The 17,211-nt window shown below is 42.1% G+C and overlaps 1 protein-coding gene across 2 annotated transcripts in view; it reads right to left on the bottom strand.

The window, feature by feature from the left end:
• Positions 1-241: 241 nt before the first annotated feature.
• mipep.L (mitochondrial intermediate peptidase L homeolog) overlaps positions 242-17,211 on the bottom strand; it is a 62,408-nt gene continuing 45,438 nt past the window's right edge. For both annotated transcript variants that reach the window (XM_018247726.2, XM_018247725.2), the window contains exons 18-19: positions 16,456-16,529; positions 242-1,593 (exon numbers count right to left, since the gene is read on the bottom strand). In XM_018247726.2, the coding sequence (XP_018103215.1) occupies positions 1,496-1,593; positions 16,456-16,529 (172 nt within the window). In that variant the 3' untranslated portion in view covers positions 242-1,495. The remainder of the gene's footprint in view (positions 1,594-16,455; positions 16,530-17,211) is intronic.

Below are 17,211 nucleotides of genomic sequence, written 5' to 3'. Positions count from 1 at the left end.
TAATATTACTATATTGTACTATAGTAGAGCTTCTGTACAAACAGTTGTACCAGTGCAGGGCAACACTACATGATATTTTCATTACTTAAGTAAACTTTGTGCGTAAGCACTTGATCAGCAGACACCTGGAAAAAAAATAATTTTCACTTTGTGATGTTACTGGTCCTTTAATGTTCATGGGGTTCATAGAGATGCATAAAAGCATAGTTCACAGTGTTGTGGATATCATTTGTCTCCAAAATGCCTTTATATAGCTATTTATTGAAATGTTTTCACTTGAGTAGGAACACAACATAGAAAGCAACACAGCAGCATATAAAAATAAATTACAAAAAGGGCTCACTTTTTCCATGAATAGAATATGTATATAAAATGTACAATGTACAAATAAAAAACAAAGTCAACCATCCCAGCATATGAAGTCATCTGTACTGCCTCTACAGTAAGTTTGATGTTGAGTACACATGGTCAAATAAAACTGACAGACTTTGACTCAATTGGCCAAGGTATGTCCTTCAGTCCAAAACCTAATTTCATGCTCGAAGATCCCTCAGTTAGTGAGCAGCTCAGGTGGCCCATCTTGAAACTCTGTTATATTCTCTAGAATAATCATTGGCAAACTCTGGTGCTCACCCTAAGTTCTGGAGAGGTCCTTCCTCTCTAGACATGGAAGGATCTGACATGGTTCCAGACTCATGATTTTAAACTAAAACGGTGAGTCCTCGTGCGGTTTTCTCACTGGCAAATCACCAGAACCTGACTACATGACCCGTCATTTAATTGGAATTGCAACAGTGCATGGCCAGGTCTTGGCGTTTCCTCTCTGGCTGAAAAATGGCCGTGTAGGAGACATCATATGTGCCATAAGCCTAAAGACTCTTTTCTGCATTGTTCTGGTTGTCAATTTTGTGACATTGAATATATCACTTAATGTTTGCACCCTGGCTATAATATTAGTAGTGAAGACACCTTGGGATCTAAAGGTGGCCATACACTAGAAGATCTTAACCAGATATGGCCACTAAAGGCAGGGCGATATTGGTCTTATCTGATCATTCAGCTTTAGGGCCATATGATTGGATTACAACAATGGCAATGGGCACCAGTGGGATGAGGACTGTATCAACTAGCCGATCCAGTCCTCACTCGCAAGAAAAATCAAACCTGCCTGATTGATATATTGGCCAGATATCGATCAGGGAAACCTGTCGGACCACCCCCTACACGGGCAGATAAGCTGCTGAATCGGTCTGATGTACAGACATCAGAAGCTTTAATCTGCCCATGTATGGCCACCTTTATGGCTGAGAATCCCACTCTAGAAATAATCATTATTCTGGAAAGTCCCTCCATGTTTCAAGAACTGCAAAGATGGTTCACTGCACAGATTCTAATTTGCATTCGACCAATGCAAAATATATCCCAGAACAGTTTATTAAAAAATTAAATAAAAAAAATACGCCCCCGGGGGCTCACAACTTGCGTTGGCATACTCCTATTCTGAATCCATAAGGAACGTTTCGAAGTCTGGATCCAAATCGGAAACAAGGGCATCCACCAGGTCATCCACTGACGGGCACTTCTGGAGCATGCCTGATGGGGAAAGCAAAGAGCTATAGAATCACAACCTCTCGACAAACAAAAGTAAACAGAAGTGGCAGAACACTGAACTATAGGGCCACATGTACAGGTATGGGACCAGTTATGCAGAAGGCTAGGGACATAGGGGTTTCCGGATAAGGGATCTTTCTGAAATTTGGATCTCCATACCGTAAGTGTACTAAAAAATAATTTAAACATTAAATAAACCCAATAGGATAGTTTTGCCTCCAATAAGGAATTATCATAGTTGGGTAATAGCAGATTAGTAGTCAGCACAACTGCAACTAACTTTTTTTTTGGCTGGGTGCACGTCCTCCAATGGCCACCTCCCACTGGTAATATTGGCGAAAAAAGTTAGTCCAGCACCCACTGTTTAGTGAATAAAACGGCCTTTATTGGACCAAGGGCATTACAGCAACGTTTCAGACCAACTGGTCTTTTATCAAGCTAACCAACATGTGATTCAGTAGTGCTATTTATACTCTCACACACCCACTAGTGGACATTTGTGCTAATTAATATAGATAACATGGATCAATCATTAATTCATTACTTTTCATATACCAACATATAATTATATCAAAACAACAGTGCCAAATATTCATTAGAAGACGACCGAATGTCTAATGTGAAATTATCTGCAAAACATAAAGAATGATACAAAAGATAAAAATCAGTATAAAAACCAGATAAAAATATTCTTAAAATCATCGGTAGGGCTCAAATCATACTCTTTGTTTAGGCCCCCAGGTTCCAGGGTTTCCAGTTTTCTGATCCAATAGGCTTCTTTGTACAATAACTCTTTTAGCCTATCCCCTCCCCGACGCTTAGGCTCAATGGTTTCTATAATCTGAAATTTTAACTGATTAACTCTATGAGCATGCTCAATAAAGTGCCCAGCCACTGCTTGATCTTTTTTCCCCGTCCTAATCGCAGATTTATGCTCACGTATCCGTTCACGGACTGTTCTCTTGGTTTGTCCCACGTATGCTAGTCCACATGGACATTTAATAACATATACTGCATACGTGGAGCTACAAGAATAGCGCCCTCTTATTTTTATGGGGTTACCCCTTCTGGGGTGAAAGACATTTTCCCCTGTTTGCACGTTTGAGCAACAATTGCAATTAAGGCAGGGAAAGGAACCTATTTTCCCCCTAATTTCCATGCTCTTTTGTTTACTATTACTTCCAATATCTGAATGTACTAGCATTGAACCAAGTGACCTCCCTTTCTTATACGCTATAACTGGGCGTCTGTCAAATGCCGTTACTTGGGGTAAGTTATCCTTAACTAGTGGCCAGTGTCGTCTTAGAATATTTGCAACCTGTTTGCTCAGGGTGTTATATTCTAGTACAAATGTGACATGGTTTTCCCTATTCTTCTCTTTCCCTTTTAGCATCTCTGTTCTTTCCTGTTTCTTTATTACCTCTAATTGTCTATTTAAAAGGTTGTCTGGATATTCCCTCTCACGAAATTTGTTACACATTTCCGATAATCTCTTCTCTGCTCTCTCATTTGAGGTTACTATTCGCTTCACTCTACTTAATTGAGATTTGGGTAATGCTCTCTTAAGTTGTGGTGGATGAAAGGATCGATAATGCAACAATTATCATAGTTGGGATCAAGTATAAGCTACTGTTTTATTATTACAGAGAAAAAGGAAATCATGTAAAAATTGGAATAAAACGGAGTCTATTGGAAAAAGGATTGCCGTAATTCAGAGCTTTCTGGATAATGGGTTTATGGATCCAATACCTGTATTACAAATCTTTGGGAAAAAGTCACAATCACAGAAAAAAACCCTCAAGCATAATTGCTACTAATCCCAATCATGAATTTTCATGTGATTCCTAATTTGGCACATATTTATGGAAAGTCGCAAGTGGGTAAAAATCCAAATTTTGTGTGCGAAATATTGGAAAAAGAAAATTGCAGGGTGAAAATTTTATTTTCGATACATTTCTCACTGACTTCCATGGCATCTTGACAGGTTTTAGGTGGAGTCATTTTATATATTTTTTCTGATATATCATAAAATCAAGGGGAAAACATGTCAATTGCAAAAGGTCATGAATTGCTATGTGTTGCCACAGTTTTTAATGAATGGCTAATTTAAATTTCTATATACTGTAGTCTAAAAGTTTGAGCAGATTTTCCATTCCCTTTGGCAATAGGGTCTTGTTTTTTAATGAAGCAGCAGAGAATTATTATGACAACAAAATAGAATAATGACCCATATTTAGGTATTTATCATGTATCTAGAAAGATATGGCAAGCCAGGGGCACATTCAGCAGAGAATCTCATCATTCTATCCTTTTGGGGGAAGTTCTAACCAAAAATGGCTTACTTATTATTGGTGCTTCGCATGCTCTATGAACCAACGTGGGAGCTGCCAAGTTGCTTGCCTCAGATAAGCCCCTCTCAGTTGACTCCTATGGAGAAGCACCATCTATTTACACTCTCTGTTCTATGTAAATGAAAGGCTTACAACCTAAACCTGTTAATGGCAGTATAGTGGCTCCCATTAAGATGTACAGAAGGAAAGTTCTGAATACACAATGGGGCAGATTCACTAAACGGCAAATTGTCGCCAGCGACCGATTCACACACTTCACCAGGTGAAAATTCATTACCACTACGCTAATTCACTTAAATACAGAGTCGCGTCCTTGGTGCCAAACGCTGGCGACTTTTCGCAGTGCGAGCGTTTCAAAGTGGAATGACGCTAGCAATCGCTTCTGCCTAACGAAACTTCATTAGTCCTCTAACGCTTAGGTCAATTTGAATAGGGCGGGTACATTAAAGTCGTATGGACGTCTTTATTAGGGATGTTGGCGCAAATGTTTGAAGTGGTCACTTTTTATTACAAATGTCCAAGGAACCTGAATAAAGACAAAAGAGATCCTCTAATGCCCTACACATGAGCCCACCCTGAATGTTCCATGCCCCTCAAATATCTGAGAAAAATGTTAACCCAAAAAAGTTTAATAGTTAGGACTTTTGCAGGCAATAGTTTAAAAAAGGACAAGTCGCCAGCGTTTTTACAACTTTAATGCATTTCCGGCACACAGGGTAGGATGTAAGTGACATAAGATTGAGGAGGATGTCGCTTCATTTTAGCAGTTTGCCTGGTCTGAGGTGGCGAAGTCAACTCTGGCGAAAGAGGTAACGTTCAGAAAAATTCGCAATTCGAGTAACGACCGTTTGCAAGAGCGAAAAGTCGCCTGAGTGTGAATGAATGCTAGTTACAGTCCCATTCACTAGTGAATTGTCGCCTACACCTGTTAGTAAATTGGCGATGACCCTGCAGATGGGATTTCTGGAGAAATGTCGCTAGCGTTAGCCACTTCGCCCTTTAGTAAATCTGGCCCAATGTCTTGAAAGAAATGTATAAATGGCAGGCGGTACATGGATTCTCTGGAAAGTAGAGGGAGTTTATGTCCCAGAACCCATCACTTCTACAAAAAATAAGATGAGGGCAGGGTTGAATGACTCTGCCAGCCTAAGACCAGTGGCCGACGAGATTTGACGCCCACGATTATTTATGGACGACTGCAAGCGACAAATCTCCAAAAAAGTGTCTTCATTGGAAATAATTAAGATCGTTGGCGGTAAAACCAACAATATGTTGGTTTTACCGTCAACTATTTCAGTTATTTCCAATGAAGAAGCATTTTCGGGAAATTTGTCGTCCGCAGTCGCACATAAATAAACGCGGGTGACAAATCTCCCCATCGGCCACTGCCCGAAGAGGCTGGGGATATATATCAGGGCTGGAGGACCGCAGCTTGTGTCTGTTGCCTGGATTGCACAGCCCTCAGCAAGAAGCCAGTATTTATAAGCAACACAGAGCCATAAATTCCTTTGAAGTGGTTCTTTGCCAAAGTCAATATGACCCTGTTGGGGAGTTTTCATTTGGTTACACAGACACACCTTGTGTACATCTCCCACTAAACTAAATATCTTCAACCATTTCCTTTCTGAACAGTTACAGAAATTATTAAGCAGCCATTATCCCCACTAGATCCTTGAACAAACAGGGATGGAGCCATTCGGCTTTCACAAGTGCTTTTCGAGTGAGCCAGCGGCGTTTGTGTGAGTGGCAGGGACCCAGGAGCGAGGGCCCCCAGGCAATAATGAGCGAGCTCAACAGAAGTCTCTCGTTGCTCCGTGCACCTAATATAAGGCAAAGCGTCTGTGCAAGTGTCGGCAAGAAGATACAATGCCTTGTTAAATGCAAGATTAAAAGGGCTCTCTCCTAATCACACACAATTCCAATTATTCAGATAATTCTCAGAACACTTAACGAAGTCTCATTTGCTTGGATCTGCCTATTATGAGCGGGTGAGAACACACAGGGAAAATGAAGTTATATTTTAACGGCACATTCCAAGTCACTGAAATAGAAAGAGGCAAGTTTTCATGTGGGTGCATTCCGCTGATTCCATTGCCAGTGATCTCATTAGTGATTACACTTAAATGGCAATAACGACGCATATCAATCATAGTACAGCCTCCCAATCCAGAAGTCTAGGAGACCTCCCTGCAAGCAAGACGTACTTGATCAGGTCCCACAGGGAATGACACTCTATCCTTTTTCTCTTGGCCATTGTGTTTTATTAGTGGGTGGATACAATATAGGGGTTTACTCTGCTTGTATTTGCTCTGGTGTGCTGCCATTGTATTTTCTATATTCATTAGAACAGTTCTGAGCCTCCATACTGAGCACTGGGCATGAGACCCTGTCTACAATAGTTGTTGGTCGACCCAGGGTACCACTACTTAGCACCTTAATGTAGCACATACCAGAGAGCCTTGAACAAGGCCAACAAGCAGAAGACCATGGGGGTGGAATCTAAAGGAAGGTTCTACTGGAGGAGCAGGGCTACAGACCCTGAACCAGAGCAGAGGAACCTACAAGACTAATTAAAATGAGTATCATAGTTCCTATTTAAAGGGGAAGTAAAGTCTAAAATAGAATAAGGCTAGAAATGCTGTATTTTGTATACTAAATATTAACATGAACTTACTGCACCACAAGCCTAATCAAAGAAATGATTTATGCTTTCAAAGTTGGCCACAGGGGGTCATCATCTTGTAATTTTGTTATACATCTTTGCAAGACTAAGACTGTGCACATGCTCAGTGTGGTCTGGGCTGCTTAGGGATCGTCATAAATGATAAAAACAGCACAAGTCAAATAATATCTGCCAGAAGCTGATACAGCAAGACTGATTAATAATCAGAATATACAGACTGCAATGGGTCCTGTGTTGTCATCTAATCTAATGTGGATTTTATAGTTTGTATAATACAAACTTTCTCCAACTCTGTCGAACCAGTGGCTGCAGCAAAATAATCCTCCAAATAGAATCCCAGTTTATCAGTTTAAATCTGGCTCCATGATCTTTGTCCCTGCAGCTGGAGTTGGAAACAGTAAAGGGGATGTAAAGCCAAAATAAAATCCAATACAAATCTCGAGACAGTCGCCGACTGCTCTACAGGGAAACAAACAAAGCTGCTTGAGTTCTACATTGCTGGGAAGTAAGGTGGGGCTCCCCCTGCTGTTCATAAGTATGATTGTTTCCCTGCTCAGCAGTTAGGGACTGTCTGACAATTCCTCTCCACAGCAGTAAATGAAGGGAGAATTTCACTGCATACTGTCAGGTTTCTTATAAAAACGGTACACATTTTTAACTAAAGTATTATTAATATTAGTATTATTGGAGATAGGTTTCTCTTTGATTAAAGAAAGTAAAAATGGGATTTTATTTTTTGCCTTTACATTCCCTGTTACATGACAAGAATAGCCGACCTGTTGTAGCTGGCTTTTAGACTAGACAAGGAAATCCTTATTCTAAATTGTAATCTACTGGGACAGACCAGAGATGCAAATACCTATAATACCTACCTAATAACAATGGCAATTTAAATGAAAAACACAACATAAATCAACAGTGCCTGCACAAATTCAACTGAAATTAGGATATAGCAGGAGAAGGGGACAGCTTGCAATAGTTATCTAAATGAAAACTAAGATGATCTTGTTAAATAAACTTTTCTTATAGAAGTATTGGCTAATCGGTCAAATGTATCATTTCATAACGGTATCTACTTTTCACTTCTTAGCTGTCTGATTATAAGTTCCATGTACTGTCAAGACCAGGCATAGGCAACTAGCAACCATGTAAAAATAGAAATCCTTGCACCTCTGTAGACCAGGCATGGACAATTAGCACCCATATAGAAATAAAATCAGGCAGTCTAGCCTAGAAATATAAATCCTAGCACCTCTAGAAGACCAGGCATAACGTAGGTGTCCTCCACCTCCCGCCACCTTGAGCCTCATTGAGACATAAGGTAAGAGCGGGAGGCTGCTTTGGCCAAGGAAGGCCCTTTTGCGCCCCTCAGTGCTTTTGCCTGGTCATAAATGAGCACTTCTATCTTCAAATGAACCTATGACTAAGGGATCTACTCCCGAAACGCGTTAGGTTCCTACAGCAGCAACCCCAATAAACCTATTCCAGAAGTGCCGTCTGTCTGTCGAGTTTTGTATCTTCAAATGAAAGTGCTAGCTTAAATACTTGAAGCTTCTATTTCCATCATCTGCCTGGCACTTTTTAAACATGGCACTTGCAAATGCTGATGAGGATCAATCCTATGGTGTCAGCATAATGAATGGCAAACGAGGCCGAGCCACTGACAGATCTATAGATGAAATCGTATTCTCTGTATGTGCAGCTGTGGAGTGCCACCAGCCTGAAAACAAAGCTCGGGTGCTCAAGGGCACCCACGTGTCTACAAAGTGTAACCCAAGCAGGTATAAATGTATAAAACCATTATTCTTGAACTTGCCGTTTCATTAAAATCGCTTTAGGTTCCATCAGACAATAGCCGTGAAGAAGCGAGGTGCAGTATGGTTACACCGCTACTGCTGTGCATTCACAGGAGATGGATCTCTCCCATCCCCGAGGCAATGGCAAGACTTTCCTTTGATGTTTCTGCCCCCGCGAAAGGAAACAATTTCATCTAATTATACAAGTGTTCCAAGCCCAGTTGGAGCTGTAACAATGAAGTGATTTATGAGTGTAAAATAGATGTGCGCTGGAGAGACTGATTGGCATGGCGCTGAAAGGTGCTTTATGGAGCCGTCTCACTTAGATGCTAAGCTGACAGGCAGCTTCAGGATATTTTGAAGAAGTTTTCATCGTCCATAGAAACAAACAGGACTCCCTGCTGTACAAGTACGTTCTGATTTGCTAATGTGTGTCTTAAATAGACAGGCAATGCCGTGCTCCAAAGCCTCAGCACTCGGCTGCTATTGAGTGTCATTATCAGATCATTCTCCTCCATATGTAATCAAAGTTTGCCCAGGGACAGTAACCCATACCAACCAAAAAGATGTCTTCTTTTAAACAGGTGACCATTAAATTTACTAGAGTTACTGCTCCGGGGCAAACGTAGTGCCTTTATTAAATAACCCCCTATGCTGCGAGTTGCTTGTCTTAGTGACAAATAAAGCCAACACCTGACCTAGCACTGGTTATTTTAGGCTGTATATTTCACAGTACACAGTGGGGCTCATTTATAAACACTGGGTAAATTTGCATCTGGGCAGTAACCCATAGCAACCCATAGCCCAGGTGCAAATTAGCAGTGTTTATAAATAACCCCAGTATGTTTTCTACATGTTTAGATTGTCCCCATAATAGGTCCTTGATAATAAACAGTCACAACAAAGGGTGAAGGGAAGTGGCTGTGCATTGGTAAACTAATGACTACACTCGCTAGGATCAAACATGGAGTTGCTTCAATCTCCCAGCCCTGTTTAGCTCAAGAAAGTACAAAAAGCTGGATTAAAACAAAAAGACAAAGTACTGTATGTTCAGCATAAGCCATATTTATTGCATTCATGCAGGGTTATACTGCACTTTAGCTGTGTAGGGGTTGTAGCTAATACTTGGGGCCTGCTACAATTAAACCTTTCTGCAGCCAGCTGTCAGGAAGAGGCAGAAATATGGCACCCGTCTTCTTGCCAACCAGATGGGCATGAGCACTGCTGCTCACTGAAATGCTTGTGAGAACTTGCCATTAAAAGTCATGAATTACAGGATGTTTGGGGAACGGAAAGTCAAATGCAATACCTACTTTTTGGGCATCATACATATTGTTCAGGCCCAATGTATGTAATATAGGCTTAGCAGCTGTGTTTATTGCAACAGCATTGCTGGGTAATTGTACATTCATTTATTCATTTGTTTGGGTGTGCATAGTTCTCCTAAAAAGAATCAGGCACGTCATGAAATGAAAAGCTATCAAAGCACCTACACAGAGTTTACTTAGTGTCTCAATAAAGCATAATTTGTAGAAAGCATACTAATTGCACTTAACATACCCATAAAGTTAATCATTATATATTATTGGATTACTGATACTATACCTGCTATCCCACAGCCCCTTCCAAGAGACTAATATCCCACCGTTACTATAGGCACCATCTCTCCCTACTATACCTGCTATCCCACAGCCACAGCCCCTTCCCAGAGACTAATATCCCACCGTTACTATAGGCACCATCTCTCCCTACTATACCTGCTATCCCACAGTCACACTCCCTTCCCAGAGACTATTATCCACTGTTACTATAGGCACCATCTCTCCCTACTATACCTGCTATCCCACAGTCACACTCCCTTCCCAGAGACTATTATCCACTGTTACTATAGGCACCATCTCTCCCTACTATACCTGCTATCCCAGAGTCACACTCCCTTCCCAGAGACTATTATCCACTGTTACTATAGGCACCATCTCTCCCTACTATACCTGCTATCCCACAGTCACACTCCCTTCCCAGAGACTATTATCCCACTGTTACTATAGGCACCATCTCTCCCTACTATACCTGCTATCCCACAGTCACAACTCCCTTCCCAGAGACTATTATCCACTGTTACTATAGGCACCATCTCTCCCTACTATACCTGCTATCCCACAGTCACACTCCCTTCCCAGAGACTATTATCCACTGTTACTATAGGCACCATCTCTCCCTACTATACCTGCTATCCCACAGTCACACTCCCTTCCCAGAGACTATTATCCACTGTTACTATAGGCACCATCTCTCCCTACTATACCTGCTATCCCACAGTCACACTCCCTTCCCAGAGACTATTATCCACTGTTACTATAGGCACCATCTCTCCCTACTATACCTGCTATCCCACAGTCACACTCCCTTCCCAGAGACTATTATCCCACTGTTACTATAGACACCATCTCTCCCTACTATACCTGCTATCCCACAGTCACACTCCCTTCCCAGAGACTATTATCCACTGTTACTATAGGCACCATCTCTCCCTACTATACCTGCTATCCCACAGTCACACTCCCTTCCCAGAGACTATTATCCCACTGTTACTATAGGCACCATCTCTCCCTACTATACCTGCTATCCCACAGTCACACTCCCTTCCCAGAGACTATTATCCACTGTTACTATAGGTACCCACTCCCACACCTTGTGTATTACTCCCTTCCCTTTAGACTGTATGCCTATGCATAGGGCCTTCCTCACCTCTTTGTACCTGTATTGATTGTGATGTTTGTTACTCCATATATTCTATGTATGTAATTCATGTGATGTAGTTGTATAATCACAGTTACTTTACAGTGCTACGCAATATGTTGGCGCTATATAAATACATGTTAATAATAATAATAATAATAATAATAAATACCATCTCTCCCTACTATACCTGCTATCCCACAGTCACACTCCTTCCCAGAGACTATTATCCCAATGTTAACTATAGGCACCATCTCTCCCTACTATACCTGCTATCCCACAGTCACACTCCCTTCCCAGAGACTATTATCCACTGTTACTATAGTCACCATCTCTCCCTACTATACCTGCTATCCCACAGTCACACTCCCTTCCCAGAGACTATTATCCCACTGTTACTATAGACATCATCTCTCCCTACTATACCTGCTATCCCACAGTCACACTCCCTTCCCAGAGACTATTATCCCACTGTTACTATAGGCACCATCTCTCCCTACTATACCTGCTATCCCACAGTCACACTCCCTTCCCAGAGACTATTATCCACTGTTACTATAGGCACCATCTCTCCCTACTATACCTGCTATCCCACAGTCACACTCCCTTCCCAGAGACTATTATCCACTGTTACTATAGGCACCATCTCTCCCTACTATACCTGCTATCCCACAGTCACACTCCCTTCCCAGAGAATATTATCCCACTGTTTACTATAGGCACCATCTCTCCCTACTATACCTGCTATCCCACAGTCACACTCCCTTCCCAGAGACTATTATCCACTGTTACTATAGGCACCATCTCTCCCTACTATACCTGCTATCCCACAGTCACACTCCCTTCCCAGAGACTATTATCCACTGTTACTATAGGCACCATCTCTCCCTACTATACCTGCTATCCCACAGTCACACTCCCTTCCCAGAGACTATTATCCCACTGTTACTATAGGCACCATCTCTCCCTACTATACCTGCTATCCCACAGTCACACTCCCTTCCCAGAGACTATTATCCACTGTTACTATAGGTACCACTCCCACACCTTGTGTATTACTCCCTTCCCTTTAGACTGTATGCCTATGCATAGGGCCTTCCTCACCTCTTTGTACCTGTATTGATTGTGATGTTTGTTACTCCATATATTCTATGTATGTAATTCATGTGATGTAGTTGTATAATCACAGTTACTTTACAGTGCTACGCAATATGTTGGCGCTATATAAATACATGTTAATAATAATAATAATAATAAATACCATCTCTCCCTACTATACCTGCTATCCCACAGTCACACTCCCTTCCAGAGACTATTATCCCAATGTTACTATAGGCACCATCTCTCCCTACTATACCTGCTATCCCACAGTCACACTCCCTTCCCCAGAGACTATTATCCCACTGTTACTATAGACACCAACTCTCCCTACTATACCTGCTATCCCACAGTCACACTCCCTCCCAGAGACTATTATCCACTGTTACTATAGTCACCATCTCTCCCTACTATACCTGCTATCCCACAGTCACACTCCCTTCCCAGAGACTATTATCCCACTGTTACTATAGACATCATCTCTCCCTACTATACCTGCTATCCCACAGTCACACTCCCTTCCCAGAGACTATTATCCCACTGTTACTATAGGCACCATCTCTCCCTACTATAACCTGCTATCCCACAGTCACACTCCCTTCCCAGAGACTATTATCCCACTGTTACTATAGGCACCATCTCTCCCTACTATACCTGCTATCCCACAGTCACACTCCCTTCCCAGAGACTATTATCCACTGTTACTATAGGCACCATCTCTCCCTACTATACCTGCTATCCCACAGTCACACTCCCTTCCCAGAGACTATTATCCACTGTTACTATAGGCACCATCTCTCCCTACTATACCTGCTATCCCACAGCCACACTCCCTTCCCAGAGACTATTATCCACTGTTACTATAGGCACCATCTCTCCCTACTGTACCTGCTATCCCACAGTCACACTCCCTTCCCAGAGACTATTATCCACTGTTACTATAGGCACCATCTCTTCCTACTATACCTGCTATCCCACAGTCACACTCCCTTCCCAGAGACTATTATCCCACTGTTACTATAGGCACCATCTCTCCCTACTATACCTGCTATCCCAAAGTCACAGTCCCTTCCCAGAGGCTATTATCCCACTGTTACTATAGGCACCATCTCTCCCTACTATACCTGCTATCCCACAGTCACACTCCCTTCCCAGAGACTATTATCCCACTGTTACTATAGGCACCATCTCTCCCTACTATACCTGCTATCCCACAGTCACACTCCCTTCCCAGAGACTATTATCTCACTGATATTACAGGATGCTTGTGCCCTCCTTGAACCCCCACTAGACATGTCGGGCATGGCCTTTATGTTATTTTTATAAAATGAAGTAAATTTATGTTGGACCCGGCTTCAGCCACAGATACCTTCATGTAGACCTAAGTGGGAATGATCTCCTGACCTCTGGTTTGGAACCATGTATGACTTACAGAGCATGTTTGCATAATCCTGCTTAATACAGTAACATCTATTACTACAATAGCTGTCAGTAATTAAAAAAGATGTGCATAATTACATGTACTTGTGGGCTCTGAATATTACTCCCAGACTAGGTCCCCTGAGAAAACGGTTAAGACACATTGTCCTAGAGTGAAAAGGCTCAGTCCTGCGAATTGCAGAAAGAACAAAATGTCCTTCATGACTTAATTATCAAAATAAGAAAAATAGTTCTGCAAAGATTGTCTAGTCAGCAAAAAGTATTTTTTCTTTTGGAAAATATTTCATATGGATGACCCGCATTTTTAACCCACACAGGCAAAAATGTTGCTACAAACTTCTACATTGTAATGATGATGTTACCTTCATTATATAAAATAGGAATGTGAGACTGGGTGTTGTTGGCTTTAGAGGAAAGGAAACACACACAGGGCGCTTTTGCCCTTATTTTTAGGCAAAACTGGTGGTAATTACATTTATGTTGGCCATACATGTCTTCAGTGCCTTCAGACAGACTTGGCAGAAGATGTGCCCATGTATGGGGCAGGTTTGCACATTGTCTGTTGCAGTCCTCTCTCAACGGGATTACATTGGCACCCATTATGATCCAGTTGTCGGCCCAGAGGTCAAACCGTGGCCCAGCATGTAGGTAGCCAAACTGGGCAAAGATCCAGTCGTTTGGTGACCTTGCCATACAAGTAGATCTTAATGTTTATGCAGGGCTGCCATAAGGGGGGCACAGGGGGCGAAGGGCAAAGGAGGCGAAGTTGAATTCCAGAAGCCACAAGTTCAATTCTACTGAAAACCAATTTGTGTTTTTTTTTAATCTCCTGGGGGGGGGGGGGGCTGGACACCAATTATTTGTTTTAACTTGTAGGGGGGCCCTGACACCAATAGCTTTTTATAACTTGTGTTCGTTACCTTTTTTAGCGCTGATGTCTGTGTGGTGTTTTAACTGTGGTGTGTAGTGGGCGGGACCCAGGGGGCCCTGACAATTTTGTTGTCAGGTGATTTCTAATGGCGGCCCTGTGTGTATGGTAAGTTTTACTTACATACCAATTATGATGATGATGACTACAGGAAGACTGAAGTTCCAGATCTTATAGATCAACAGCTTGGTTCAAGATATGAGGCAAGTTGGCCAACAAAATAAAACTGAAAACTTTAATTAGATGGTGAAGAAAGAGCACGGTGTCCGTAATATTCCTCCATTACTCAGGGAAGCTGGAGTCCAGACAATCAAATGCCTTTCTACTGGAATATTAAGGACACAAAGGCATGCATGGGGTTTTATGGGGATACATCGGACCACCAAATAGGTTATAATCCAATGTGAGTAACAAAACATTCTATAGACTGGAGCCTAGTATTTATGGGTAGAGGGATCCGGGACCTGCATAACATTTGTTGCTGATATTTTGCACTACACAAACACCCGCACAGCAACACACAGTGCTGTATCAAATAACTGCCAATACCATGCGCTACATCTGAATAAGCAAAGTCTCACTGCCATACTCTGGAGAACACTCCCATTTATTCCCAACTGCTTTAAGGAAAAGGTGGGCCCAGGGAAAAGATCTGATCAATGGGCCCCTACTCTTCCTCCCCATTCTTTATTATTGAGAAATTTGTGTCAGGGCTACCCTCGCCTTGCTTATTGCATATCCATAATGTTAAAATTGGAATTAAAACATATCCTTCTTTCTTATTGTATTACTCTTATCTTGTTACTTCCCAGACTCAAGCAAGCATGCTTTTATATGTTTGTGACCGGGCATTGATTTGAATAAGGGACTACAATATAAATAGGAGAGGTCTGAATAGAGAGATGAGTAATAAAAAGTAGCAATGACAATACATTTGTAGCATTACAGAGTCAATTAGATGGGTCAGCGACGCCCATTTGAAAGCTGAAAAAAAAGAATCAGAAGTAGAAGGCAAACTATAAAAGAAAAAATGAAGGCCAAAGGAAAATTCAGGGCTGGATGTACATAGCGGGCGCCCCTAGGCTTGCTGTCATCCATCACCTCCCATCCATTTCCTTTTATTTGCTCAAATTTCATCATCGGGACCTGAGCAATGTAGAATGGCATATGTGAAATTTACACATCCCAGTGTTTCTGAACCAATGTGGATGTGGTTGGGCAACATGCCGCCCATAAAATTCTGCCGCCCTAGGCCCGGGCCTTGGTAGCCTCTCCACAAATCCGGGCCTGCTTAGGATTAGCTATTCTATAACATACTAAAAGTTAAATTAAGGGCAGGGGCATACGGGCAGATTCGGGAGATTTAGTCGCCAGGCGACTAATCGCCTCTTCTGCGGGGCGACAATCTCCCTGAACTGCCTTACCCCTGCTATAATGAGGAAACACCTGCGCCAATGCACTCGCGACACTTTGATTTCCGAAGTCACCCGAAGTCTGCCCGTGTGCCCCTGCCCTAAAGGTGAAACACCCCTGATGTGACCATTTTTAAAGTACTAATACAAACTCATACATTACCATCACTGCTTTTCCAGATTATCTGCACTGAATCCTTAGTAAAAGCATCTGAACCAACATAACTGTGCAGCCCTAATAAGGGAATGCGTGGGGAAGGCATTGTTCAGATGAATATGTTTAGTGCTGGGAACGGGCTGGGAACACGGCAACAGCTGGTGTTTGCCAAACATACGTTCTGCTTGACCAGACAGACAGAAAGATCAGAGGATCAGACAACCCTTGATGTTACTTTACCTTGAACCATGAGCAGAGGCTCTTTTCCTCCTCCGTGTGCCAGCATCTCCCTGCGATATCGCTCTCCCATCGCCCTGAGAAACAGAGAGATTCAGTTACTGCACCTGCATCCTCAAATATTACTCAGCTCTCATGTTTCTCCTATGGGATCTGTTTAAGGGACAATTAAAATACACGGGGCCCAGGGAGTTCTATGACAAACCAAAGAAATAAAAAAAAAGAATACGTTTATTTTAAATTTATTATTATTATTATTATTATCAACATGTAAATTTGCTCAGTTTCTCTTCCTGTGCCACCATGGTTGTAAATAAATGTGCCCCTGCTGCCTGCCCATTATCTAGCTTGCACAATCAAAACATGCCAAAGGCAGGCTAGACTTACATGTGAACCCAGCAAGAATGCAAATGATTTGTGGACTGTTCTCTCTAATCTGTCTGGTACTGTATGCACCCGGAGCCCACATTGCTCAGCCAGCTTTGCAGTTCATAATGTCACAAGGCAAATTAAAAACAAAAAAACATAAAATATGTAAAGCGCTGAAACAAACAAGTCAGAAAGTGGATTGGAGCCAGCATACCATAATCACAGGATTGCCTAGAGTCAAACGGCACCAGATTGAAGCAGATGAAAGGTTACTGTTGTGGTGCCAGAGCTCGGTAAACATTGAACAAAATTAGAATATAGACCTGTTCTCTGCTGAAAAATGTGGCCCACCGGCTAGAGAAATATCACTAAGCACATACAAGAAAGTAT

The sequence above is a fragment of the Xenopus laevis genome, chromosome 2L, assembly GCF_017654675.1.
Source record: "Xenopus laevis strain J_2021 chromosome 2L, Xenopus_laevis_v10.1, whole genome shotgun sequence".
In the NCBI taxonomy this organism is placed as follows: domain Eukaryota; kingdom Metazoa; phylum Chordata; class Amphibia; order Anura; family Pipidae; genus Xenopus; species Xenopus laevis.
The sequence above is the reverse complement of the archived record's forward strand: the minus strand, read 5'-3'. Positions and strand labels throughout refer to the sequence as shown.